Source organism: Moschus berezovskii, chromosome 5 (genome assembly GCF_049115385.1).
Source record: "Moschus berezovskii isolate FMDL1 chromosome 5, NW_MosBer_1.0, whole genome shotgun sequence".
Classification (NCBI taxonomy): Eukaryota; Metazoa; Chordata; class Mammalia; order Artiodactyla; family Moschidae; genus Moschus; species Moschus berezovskii.
The window spans coordinates 70,375,103-70,388,355 of record NC_142464.1 but is presented as its reverse complement, the minus strand read 5'-3'; the positions used below and the strand labels follow the sequence as shown (position 1 = coordinate 70,388,355).

The 13,253-nt window shown below is 37.3% G+C and overlaps 1 protein-coding gene across 5 annotated transcripts in view; it reads left to right on the top strand.

Moving 5' to 3' along the window:
* Positions 1-6,277, top strand: part of ATP8A1 (ATPase phospholipid transporting 8A1) — a 244,089-nt gene extending 237,812 nt beyond the window's left edge. For all 5 annotated transcript variants that reach the window (XM_088836319.1, XM_088836317.1, XM_088836318.1 and 2 more), the window contains 2 exons: positions 1,325-1,416; positions 2,592-6,277. In XM_088836319.1, the coding sequence (XP_088692445.1) occupies positions 1,325-1,416; positions 2,592-2,689 (190 nt within the window). In that variant the 3' untranslated portion in view covers positions 2,690-6,277. The remainder of the gene's footprint in view (positions 1-1,324; positions 1,417-2,591) is intronic.
* Positions 6,278-13,253: the final 6,976 nt, after the last annotated feature.

The following is a 13,253-nucleotide window of genomic DNA, read 5'->3' as shown; positions in this document are numbered from 1 at the left end:
TAAGATTAATTAGCTTTCTTGCCTTAATTCCCAATGACAATAAAGTATGTCTAATAAGTACCAGTTAACACCCCTAGACTTTTAAAAAATATCTGTGGAAGATTACTACAAATGTCAACATTTCCAAATATTTTACTTCAGCAAAAGCCTAAATGTTTCTGTAATTACAATGAGTTCATTTTGCAGATGATCCTCTTTTTTTGTGTATGATAAATATTGTTCCATTTCAGGGTCTAAAAAAAAATTGGCAATATATAGAACTAACATAACTTACAGCAGTTTAACCAAAGCTTAAAATGGGGAAGCTAAAAGATGGAAATTTGTCCACTGAGTCAGTTCCAGTGATTAAAACAAAATTGCATAAACATTTGCTGCAACACATGTGGATTACTTATTAGCTCTTCATGCTTGTTATGTGGTTTAATATCAAAGCAAAGTTTTATAAATCAACCAGTGGAGAAATGGCATGACTAGGAGGATTGATGATGTTTAAAAGTGCATTTCAGAATTATTATTCAAATTTATTTATTTGACAGATATTTGACTTCCCACTGTGTGAAACACTGTACTATGAGCAGGAGAGAAAAACAGACGTAGTATTTCTTGCACTCTGCTTTTAGAAGTTACATAATTACGTGGATTCATTTCTGCAGAAAAGATTATTCTAAATGTTTATTGAAAAATAAGTGTGGTTTTTTTTGTCACTTTACCTAGTAAATTATTTTCTGAAAATGCTTTTATTTATTTTAAAATGAGATTAAGGAACACATTTCATACCATATTAGAGTGGTAATGGAATTTTTCTAATTAAAAAGTCTATGAGATTTCTTCTTTACATAATTTTTTGGATTTTTCTGTATAAAAAATTCATTTATATCAGAATATATGTAAAGTAGGAAAAAGGTATAGTAATGGTTCATTTTTTTTTTAATTCTCAGTTGCCATACTTGCTATATGTAGTAAGTCAGCTAAGATTTTAGAAGGTACTATCACTCCTGGTGGATTTTGTGTTTTTTGTTAATTGTATTGTGCAGGTTCTGTATCTCTGTTTGACTTAAAAACTGGGGTTGGGGACATCTTTTGACTGCACTATTGGAGACAAAACTCTTCTGACTTGTAGGGGAAAATGGTCTCTAAAGTATCTGTCTAAATACTTGAAACCTCATTTGCTGTCTGAGAAAAGAGGATAAAAAAAGAATCAGTAGACTACAGATTTCTCAAACAGTCTTTTGTTTAAGTCTGACTCTCTCTGGTGGTCCTGTGGGCACGCTGGGGTCTCCGCCGAGTTGATAATTCATTTCACACGTTTGCACCTGCTCTGCAGCCTCACAGAGAGGGCGCAACTGCTCAAGAACGTCTTTAAGAAGAACCACGTGAACTTGTACCGGTCAGAATCACTGCAACAAAACCTGCTCCGTAAGTATTTGAGTTCTGATTTTTAAACACATTCTCCTCCATTACCTCATAGCATTTATAAGAGCAGTATTTTGACTTGAAGAATATTTAACTATTTACAATTAACACCTAAAACAAATTTTGCACACTTGCAACACATTATATAAATATTAATAACAAATGTTTAGAGGGTCTTTTGACCACAGCCATCTCACTTTCAGCATAAAAGATAGAGCATTTGGAGGTCTTGCTGCTTTCACTTCACAAAAAATATTTCTGCATTCCCCTTGCCTCCTTAAATCTTAAAAAGAACCAGTAAAATAAATCTTAACTCTTAAAAGCTTACTCGGTATTGTTATCTTTTCTACTTGAATAACTTTGCAAGAGCCTTTTCAGCTTTCATACACAATGACATGTGTGTGAAACAGCGCACGATGAAACATATATTTTCCCCTTCAAAACTATTTATGAATATTTAGAGTTGTAAGAAATTATTAGGTATCATGCCCTCTTAACATTTGAAGGATCTCAAAAAGAATATAATATATAAAGCCCTGTAGTAAATGTGTTTGTGTTGGTAATATATCTATTGTTTCATGTTGTTTCCACATGTAATTTATTTTCATGTATATATACTCATGTTTAATGCTTTTGCTTTTTATGCTTCAAGAGGCCTTTTCTAAAGATGTGATCCCCTTGGGGGTCATTTCTTATCCCCAGGCCCCCTGTGACCAGGCTAGGGCATCAGTGAGTTTTTTGTAGATGCTGACAGTCCAGAACCATGTCTTCTGAGGGAAGTTGTGTCTGTTTATCTCCTCGCTCTCATTCTTCCTTCACTGTCATCCGCCTGATCTATCTGGAATACATGCTGCCACTTGACTGCACCCCCCACCTCTCTGCTAGCAGGAAGCAGACATTAGAGGAGTTGGACATGATGTGCTGAAGGGAGAATGGAGGGGGGCTACAGCATCTGTTCATCCAGGGAGCAGAATGCCGAGGAGCTAAGCCACCATCATCTCACTCTTCATTTTGCAGTTGAAGCCGTATCGTTTCCAGACATTAAAAATTAGTGTCTTTATGCTTTTAAAGGCAGCGAAGGATGCATTAGCTCCCAAGTTAGAAAATGAATACTCAAAACTCAGAATAACAGAGACTTCATGTGACTTCAAGCTCACCATTTCTATTTTAATTTACAGATGGGTATGCTTTCTCTCAAGATGAAAATGGAATCGTCTCACAGTCTGAAGTGATTAGAGCATATGATACCACGAAGCAGAGACCTGATGAGTGGTGATGGGTCAAGGGGGCTGCAAGGCCAGCTCTGCTACATCTCTAAGGGGAGTCCCAGGTCTTCACCAGAATCTGCTGACCAATTCCAGTCTGGTCCAAGGAGGAGAAATGGATCTGAGCTCATCTCATTGACTGACATTCAGATTCATGTATATTATAGACGTAAGCACTGTGCAACTATACTGTAACACCATCTCTTTCAGATTTTCTAAAGTATTTGCGAAGTCTTTGTAAACAGACATTGAAAATGACCTTGTATCTTGCCAGAGTGTTTTTTTCAACTGAGAAAAGGTCAGTATTCTTTTGCTGTTACTCTGGAGCTGTAACCATCAGTGTCTTGTTTACACCACAAGGCTATTCACCATTAAAAATCTGTAAAGTGGTAGTAAGTTAGAGGGACTCTTGATATCCAAATTTAGATTTCAGAACGTGCTGGGGGTGGGGGGAAAAAACAGCCTTCTTAAGGAAGCAACTCACTGAGCAAAATTTCTAAACAAGACATTAATGATAAGTGTTTGTGTCAAAAATTGTCTTGATAAATGTTTGCCAAAGAAGTTCAATAAATGTATTACTATTTCTCCTTCAGTAGTCATTTGCCCAGAAATTTACAAGAAAGTTTACCTCCAGTTCTGCTGTAAGATCTGCATGCCTGACTTTTCAAATCTAAGAGTGATTTGTAAAAATGAGTATTTCAAGGCATTTGCTACTATTATCTGTGATGTTGCACCTTTGGCCTTACAAATGCTTCTTTCTCGTTTGTCTTGTCTGTTTGTTCCAGTGGAAGTGCACAAGTGGTTATGTGACTGTCGTTACAATACTGATTTTTAAAACTGCACTTATGTCTCCATCCTTTCTAATGAGGTTTCATCATCATTGAGAGTTTTCTTACAACCTGGCTTCTGCTGTAGATTAAGTGATGTCATTTTGTCTTTGAGTTTTCTTTTTTTTTTTTTTTAAAAGAAAAATGTACTTAAGTGTTTATGTGAGATTTCCAGTATTCGTCGAGGTGTTGAAAAACCATGTCAGATAAACGCCTGGGCTTTTGTAATGTCTGTAGGCTCAGCTTTTTGTCCTGTGTTTTGGTTTTCCCTAGTAGTGCCCATTCCAGATGCCTGTTGTCCTTGATGGCATGCCCCAGGTTAAGGTGACTGCCCTGAACTTAAAACCAAGAATGACTTAACAGTTCACTTGTCAAGCAGCTCCCAAAATTAGTCACATGCTGCTAATTGTAACAAATAAGTAGAACTTTCCCCCCTTTTAAAAACGCCTATTTTATTCAAGCCTATAACTTTACAAAGACCTCTGTTCATCATGAGTAGATTTTGTTAATATGCTTTAAAATATAGATTCAATTTAATTGTTTCAACATTTCCAAGATATCTCCTGAAAATGCCTATTTTGCTATGCCAACAATTAATGGTGAAGGGGCTGTTTAAAAAAACCACAACCAGTTTTCTACTATTTTTAACATAATGCTTTCATGTAGGAATAAAAAGAATTCTCGCTTTCAGATACATTTCAGAGATTGAAGCAAACTTTTTGCCTTGTATTCAAAAGCCTGTTTGCCTTTAAGTGGACTTACCAGCAAAATAGATAGAACTTCCTCTTTAAAAAAAATAAGTCAACTACAATTAAGAAGAGAGGTGATTTTCAAATCACTCCTTGAGTTTAATAATTTCACATCTTTTTCACTCTTTTTCTCATTCTAGATTTAAAATTTTAGTCTATATATTATTTCCTTCTCTAAATTTTTAGCTCTTTAGTTACATGCATGCCTCCCACATTTTCTACAAATAAGAGAGGTTATGACAAACATAATTTGAACTTAAAAGGGTTAAGAAGGTGACATACTTCACTCTCCACACCCTTTCCATTCGGAGTTCAGATTAAGAAAAGCATGAATTCAAATATGCAAGACCACAGGGCTAAGAGTCTAAGATCATCTTCAAAATTCAGATGTCACAGTGTTTGTTACTGAATGGCTATTCACAGCATCTGGGCCTCCGTGATGATAGGTGAAGTCAAACCACAAAAAAATGGAAAACAAGAATCTAGTAAAAGGAATAAAGTTTTTTTTTTTTTTAAAAAAAAAAAGAATGAAGTACATCCCTCGGTAGAAACACTTAATAGCAGTTCCAGAAAAGGGCTGCTTCCATTTCCCCTCACCTCACAGGTGACATCCTTCTCCATAATTTTAATATAAAAATGTGATGAGTGTAATAGAACTGAATTTTCTGACTTAAGAAAACTGAAAGCTTTATTTTTACCTTGAAACATGATTTGTTTCTGTGGAGCTCTTCAACATGAGTGGAGGACTCATGGTTAATAATGTGAAAGAACATGATCTGAAACATGACTGATTTATGCCTTTTTGTCCCATGGACCTGTTTTTGAATTATCAACATTAAGTCAATCTCTTAGCTTCTCGGTAGGGAGTTGAGGGGTAGGCAGCAAGAGTGACCACCTTGGTAAAACTTAAAAGACAACATTGCAACTGCAGTGACTTTGTAGTGTTAGAGAAAACCCTCCTTTTTTTAACCTTCCTAAGTGGGGTGGGGGTGGGGGTGGGTAACAGTTTTACCAGGATTAAAATATATAGCTGAAGTGACTTTTAATGTGTATTTTCTGAAATAAGGGACATTCTTCAATTAAAAAGTCCCTTATAGGGACTCTGGCAAATGCTAACACCATTGCTTTACAATGTTTACAGTTCAGAAAATACTACTCACAGCGGAAAATCCTCATTCATTTTGCATTGAAAAGTTGGAAGTTGCTTCTTTAGCATTGACTAATACACAGTGATATTGAGCATGAACTTTCTAAATGTTTTATATATACATATAAAAATATATTGGTGTCTCACACCCAGAAAGATGCTATAGGGTAGAAAGTATGAGCAGGAAAAATGGTGTTTCTCAGGAATGTAGTAAATTTTAAATGGAATAAGCGCCATCCACCCTCCCACACAACACTCTGGCTAACATGAGCCTGCTTGGGCAACGTGGCAGAGTTAATGGAAAACTTCTTCTAATCAAGTCAGGTGAATGTGTATTATATTCAGTATTAGCCATTTACATGAATTGTGTGGTCACTGAATGGAATCAGCGATTCCTCTTAATTTCCAGGGGAAAAAATGAATTCAAGAAATCTACATTTATTCTGGTCATTACATTTTATATTTTAATTTTGCACTCCTGCATCCTAAATATCCAGTGTGAAAATCATGTGATAATTTGTTCTGCATTGTATATGCTGTGCATCACTTATCTGTCACTTAAAATGTTCTTTCAGGAAATGAATACTAATCTGAATGTACTAGATTGCATATTCACAATTTTTTATGTATAACAAAATCATCGTTATTACAAAGCTAAATAATCATTAATGTTTATTTTTGTGCAGTTTGCTTTTTGATATGTCCTGGTTCTAAGACTTATATCATCTAATAAATCTATAGTCATGTACAAAATTTATTGAGCAAATTGCCACCCTATACACATCATATGAACCAGGCCCATGGAATTCTTTTTGTAAATTACTTAATGTAAACACCATGCACTCTGGTGCCTAATAAATGCTTTTTAATGATGAACATTTCTATAATGCCTCTTAAAGAGACCATAGTCTGATTTTTCTCACATTAAAATAAGTGAAGTCACTTGTGAAACTGTTATACTTTGCTGCGTTTTAATTAACCTTCAACAGCTATTAAAATGGAATGTAAGTTGAATTTTGAAGGAAAGGAAATAAATGTTTTCCATTTTTCGTCTTGATTTATTTTCTGTATGAGAGCAGCTGTGTTTTTGATAGGTTTATGGTTTGCATGAATTAATATTTAAAGTGGTCTAGGCCAACGCATGGCTATTGCTGTAAATCTTGATGTTTATTTCTGCCTTATAAAATTCTCTCATGTCTTACCTGAGACTTAATATTCAGTGGACAAATTAACTGGTCCTCCACACAACTTTTTCTTTAATAAGTAAATTATTTTACAAACAAATTTGAACTAATTTAATTGAAACTTTTGTTTAGCTTGCCTCTAAGAACTTTTCTTAATAAAGCTCACTAAATTTCTCAGCAAATAAATCTCCCTTAAGTAGGGGAAAAAAAAGCTAGTAGATTTCATACTTGCTTACTTTGAATTAACAGCAACTTTCCATAGGTAAATCTGCTCTTGCAAAGATGTGAGCAGAATATTTAAAAGTACATGTTTTTGTTTCATAGTTCTAGACTAGAAGCCATAAAGGCAGTAAATACTGTTTGTTGTTTGTTTTACTACTTCAAGCTTCATTTTTCACATTTTCAAGTTTATTAGGTTAAAAAAAAAAAGCAGCCTTGGGAGGCAGCTACTATGGAAAATTGCAGTTTGCATTCAAAATAAAATAGTATTTTCAGCTCCATGAAAAACCATTCCTGCTGAAACTGCTGTAGAAAGTGTGAAGCTGCATGAGTGGAGGGTACTGAATCTGTGATTATAGTAGTTTTCTCAGCTGTGTTTGTCTCGATGCTCAATGCGCTGTGTTTTATAATAGTTATTAAAGTCGAGTAATATTCAGTTCTACGCAATGTTACGTGTCATTGGCCTTTTGTGAATGTGCATGTTTTAAACTGCAAATTTTAAACATGTTTGTCCTCTTATTAAAAATGAAATAAACTGTACCATTACATAAAGAAAATTGTTCGTTTTAATTGCTAGTTTTAGAAACTATATTTCTTCATAAAACTTCAAAACTGCTATAACTATAGTTTGAGAAGGTGAATATCTGTTTAATAACAATGTTAGCATTTTATCTACAACCTCAGTGATAATTGAAAATATCCCTGCATTTTAAATCCCATTCAATGCAATATAAAGTGGGGTATATTAACTCTAATTTTATAAGAGTTGGTAGTTCAATAATTATCAAAAAATAATTTTTGGATTTCCCTGGTGGTCCAGTGGTTAAGACTCCAAGCTTCCAATGCAAGGGGTGTGAGCTCAATCCCTGGTCCAGGAACTAAGATCCCCACATTCTGCACAATGTGGCCAAAATAATGATAATAAAAATAAAATAATTCTAAATAAAATTACTATATTTTGATTCTTCAATCAGAAAAGCCTCCAAGATTGTCCTCATTACAGGTTTAAATCAGCGTGTAAGTCAACAACTAACTCATGGCTCCTTCTTTCACACAGGATGAAGTTCTTAAGATTTCTAAACCCCACTGAAATTTTTTAAGTGTATGAGAGAGTGGCCACATTTGGCCAATAAAATTTGAAGGAAGTAACCAGAAAATAGTAAAATTGCCACATGAAACAAAATATAGCAAAACCTTGGAAATGAGGACAAGACAGTCAAAATAATCACCATTTAATAAAAGGAACAAGGGAAGCTGTAATTTGGAAAACTGTTAGAACAGGATGAGTTCACAGAGACCCATTGGGGAAGCAACGTGAAGAGCCTCTGGTTTCATCAGAGTGAGGGGCAGTGTATGCTTCCCTGTCTGGGACCCCACTTCCCTCCCCACAACCTTTTCCTGGGGGCAGCAATTGAGTATGGGTCCCCCATGCAAAATCATAGCAAAACAATGTTCAGAAAAGTAACCTGTGAATTATGCCAAATACTTTCACGTTCAGCATCATCCCTCTTAAAATAAGCACCACCATCTACCACCACCATAAGGAAACAGCAAACTTGAAATACATAAATCCAGTACATCATCCCCATTTAAAGATTGTTTTTATGTGCTTAAGGCATCTCAGACCTAAAGCTTCTATTTCAGTATACAGAACCACTCATTTTAATGAGGAAAGATCTTTCTAACCTGGATCGTTTCACTAGTAAGCTAATAAAAATTGTTGGAAAATGTAATATTTTTTATTATTCAGTCTTTATTTCAAGTACAGACTATGTAACCAGCAATTCAAATGTAAACTCTTGTCAGAATAACTTCATTAGCAACTGTTTAACTGAAATTTTGAAAGTCTTATACATATAAAGATATATATTTGTTGCCTTAATAGTTTAACACACTCATAAATCCTTATTTTTCCTGAATATATACTAAATAAGCCTTTTAGGTTATGCACAAGTAAACTGATCCAGATCCAGTGAAATGTATCATACTCCTAATTGTGATTGTACATATTCTCAGGAAACATTTTGGTTAACTGGTTTTAGAAAGAAATTTTCCTATAGATTTAACTCAATCTGGGAAATTCTCTTCCATGGGGAATAGCTAAAAAAAAAAAGAAATCAATGAAAAATAGGGTGGGAAAATCTATGCATTTGGGACAATTAAAATTACAATCTATTAGCTTTGGAGTGAATAAAAGCAAGTTTATTAAATACGTTTTTCTAAAGTAGATAGATTCACAGGCTCTGAGTGCAGGGTGGGAGGGTGCTTGCTCTGTCTCAGGCAATAAGAAGTTGGCCAGGTATCACAGGAGGCCATGGATCACCAAGGACTAATTCTATCAAACCATCGGGCCATTTTCTCTGTTCCGTGCCCTCCAATCAGCATTACATCTCCCCTTCCGCAGTACTCAGCCTTGCTTTTATATGTGAGGATATTCCCTCTGCTTTCTATTATGTCCCATGGACTGATGACATAGCTTCCTCCCCACTCCCTCCCCAGTGCAAGTCACTGGGACAAGGATTCTGACTTCTGACTCCTTAAGACAACCCTCAGGGGTGGGGTACAATTAACATCTCCATTTTACAAATGAGAAAACTGACACAGTGACATAAAGTAGCCCAAAGTCTCTCAATTTACGGGTAACACACCCAGAAAACTAACCCAGACACTGTGACTCCAAAATTTACCTAAATCACCCCCTGGTCTCAGTTTTCTCAGGTGTAAACAAAGAGATATTTGACCTCTAGTGTTTTTGTTTGTGTTTTGTGCTCTGTAATATGCAGATGACACTACCCTTATGGCAGAAAGTGAAGAGGAACTCAAAAGCCTCTTGATGAAAGTGAAAGAGGAGAGTGAAAAGGTTGGCTTGAAGCTCAACATTCAGAAAACAAAGATCATGGCATCTGGTCCCATCACTTCATGGGAAATAGGTGGAAAAACAGTGGAAACAGTGTCAGACTTTATTTTTGGGGGCTCCAAAATCACTGCAGATGCTGATTGCAGCCATGAAATTAAAAGACGCTTACTCCTTGGAAGGAAAGTTATGACCAACCTTGATAGTATATTAAAAAGCAGAGACATTATTTTGCCAACAAAGGTCCGTCTAGTCAAGGCTATGGTTTGTCCCGTGGTCATGTATGGATGTGAGAGTTGGACTGTGAAAAAAGCTGATCGCCGAGGAATTGATGCTTTTGAACTGTGGTGCTGGAGAAGACTCTTGAGAGTCCCTTGTACCACAAGGAGATCCAACCAGTCCATTCTAAGGGAGATCCATCCTGGGTGTTCATTGGAAGGACTGATGCTAAAGCTGAAATTCCAATACTTTGGCCACCTCATGCGACGAGTTGACTCACTGGAAAAGACTCTGATGCTGGGAAAGGTTGGGGGCAGGAGGAGAGGGGGACGACCGAGAATGAGATGGCTGGATGGCATCACCGACTCTGTGGACATGAGTTTGAGTGAACTCCGGAAGTTGGTGATGGACAGGGAGGCCTGGCGTGCTGTGATTCATGGGGTCGCGGAGAGTCGGACACGACTGAGCTTTGAACTGAACTGAACTAAACTGAATATTTTATGTTCCCATAACAAGGCACCAATTCCATGAATGGTTACAATCCCCTCTGTCTATAGGGTGTGCACAATGTTGCAGTCAATGTTACAACTTTTCCCCAAAAAGATTTTCTGAAAAGCAGGTTATTTTTTTTTCCTAAGAAAATTAGGACTTCCCGGTACACGCCATAAAGAATGTAGGGTTTCAAAGTAGACAGCAGGCCTGGGTTCAAATCTTGGTTCTGTTATCATCACTCTTGGGCACAGTGCTGAATCTTTCTGCTGTGATCTCTTTATCTGCCAAACAGGCATGGTAAGAGTCCCGACTGCAGGGTTAGGAAGATTAAATGATACATGTCATACAACACACACATGGTGTTTAATAAATGTTATCCATTATCTGCAACACCTGGAGTAACAGGCAAATTTGGCCTTGGAGTACAGAATGAAGCAGGGCAAAGGCTAATAGAGTTCTGCCAAGAGAATGCACTGGTCATAGCAAACACCCGCTTCCAACAACACAAGAGAAGACTCTACACATGGACATCACCAGACGGTCGACACCAAAATCAGACTGATTGTATTCTTTGCAGCCAAAGATGGAGAAGCTCTATACAGTCAGCAAAAAAGAGACCAGGAGGTGACCGTGGCTCAGATCATGAACTCCTTATTGCCAAATTCAGACTGAAATTGAAGAAACTGGAGAAAACCACTAGACCATTCAGGTATGACCTAAATCAAATCCCTTATGACTATACAGTGGAAGTGAGAAATAAATTTAAGGGACTAGATCTGATAGACAGAGTGCCTGATGAACTATGGATGAAGGTTCGTGACATTGTACAGGAGACAGGGACCAAGACCATCCCCATGGAAAAGAAATGCAAAAAAGCAAAATGGCTGTCTGAGGAAGCCTCACAAATAGCTGTGAAAAGAAGGGAAGCGAAAAGCAAAGGAGAAAAGGAATGATATACCCATTTGAGTGCAGAGATCCAAAGAATAGCAAGGAGAGATAAGAAAGCCTTCCTCAGTGATCAGTGCAAAGAAATAGAGGAAAACAATAGAATAGGAAAGACAAGAGATCTCTGCAAGAAAATTCAAGATATCAAAGGAACATTTCATGCAAAGATGGGCTCGATAAAGGACAGAAATGGTATGGACCTAACAGAAGCAGAAGATATTAAGAGGTGTCAAGAATACACAGGAGAACTGTACAAAAAAAAGATCTTCACGACCCACATAATCACGATGCTGTGATCACTCACCTAGAGCCAGACATCCTGAATGTGAAGTCAAGTGAACCTTAGGAAGCATCGCTACAAACGAAGCTAGTGGAGGTGATGGAATTCCAGTTGAGCTATTTCAAATCCTAAAAGATGATGCTGTGAAAGTGCTGCACTCAATATGCCAGCAAATTTGGAAAACTCAGCAGTGGCCATAGGACTGGAAAAGGTCATTCTTTATTCCAATCCCAAAGAAAGGCAATGCCAAAGAATGCTCAAACTACTGCACAATTGCACTCATCTCACACACTAGTAAATGCTTAAAATTCTCCATGCCAGGCTTTAGCAATATGTGAACCATGCATTTCCAGATGTTCAGGCTGGTTTTAGAAAAGACAGAGGAACCAGAGATCAAATTGCCAACATTCGCTGGATCATGGAAAAAGCAAGAGAGTTCCAGAGAAACATCTATTTCTACTTTATTGACTATGCCAAAGACTTTAATGTGGATCACAATAAACTATGGAAAATTCTGAAAGAGATAGGAATACCAGACCACCTGACCTGCCTCTTGAGAAACCTGTATGCAGGTTAGGAAGCAACAGTTAGAACTGGACATGGAACAACAGACTGGTTCCAAATAGGAAAAGGAGTACGTCAAGGCTGTATATTGCCACCCTGCTTATTTAACTTATATGCAGAGTACATCATGAGAAATGCTGGGCTGGAAGAAGCACAAACTGGAATCAAGATTGCCAGGAGAAATATCAATAACCTCAGATATGCAGATGACACCACCCTTATGGCAGAAAGTGAAGAGGAACTAAAAAGCCTCTTGATAAAAGTGAAAGGAGAGTGAAAAAGTTGGCTAAAACTAAGATCATGGCATCTGGCCTCATCACTTCATGGGAAATAGTTGGGGAAACAGTGGAAACAGTGGCTGACTTTATTTTGGGAGGCTCCAAAATCACTGCAGATGGTAATTGCAGCCATAAAATTAAAAGACGCTTACTCCTTGGAAGGAAAGTTATGACCAACCTAGATAGTATATTAAAAAGCAGAGACATTACTTTACCAACAAAGGTCCGTCTCTTCAATGCTATGGTTTTTCCAGTAGTCATGTATGGATATAAGAGTTGGACCTTAAAGAAAGCTGAGCCCCAAAGAATTGATACTTTTGAACTGTGGTGTTGGAGAAGACTCTTGAGAGTCCCTTGGACTGCAAGGAGATCCAACCAGTCCATCCTAAAGGAGATCAATCCTGGTTGTTCATTGGTAGGAATGATGTTGAGGCTGAAACTCCAATACTTTGGCCACCTGATGTGAAGAGTTGACTCGTCTGAAAAGACCCAGATGTTGGGAAAGATTGAGGGCAGGAGGAGAAGGGGACAACAGAGGATGAGATGGTTGGATGGCATCACCAACTCAATGGACATGGGCTTGGGTGGACTCCGGGTGATGGACAGGGAGGCCTGGCATGCTGCGCTTCATGGGGTCACAGAGTCAGACACGACTGAGGGAATGAACTGAACTGATTATCTGCATAGCTACCTTTCAAAATATATAACTTCTGTTCTTCAGAGATCCTACAGTGCATGAGACAGTTGGCCCAACAAAGACTTGATGTCCATTAGCAGGACTTTGAAATATCCTTCCATTCCTATCAGTGGAAAAATC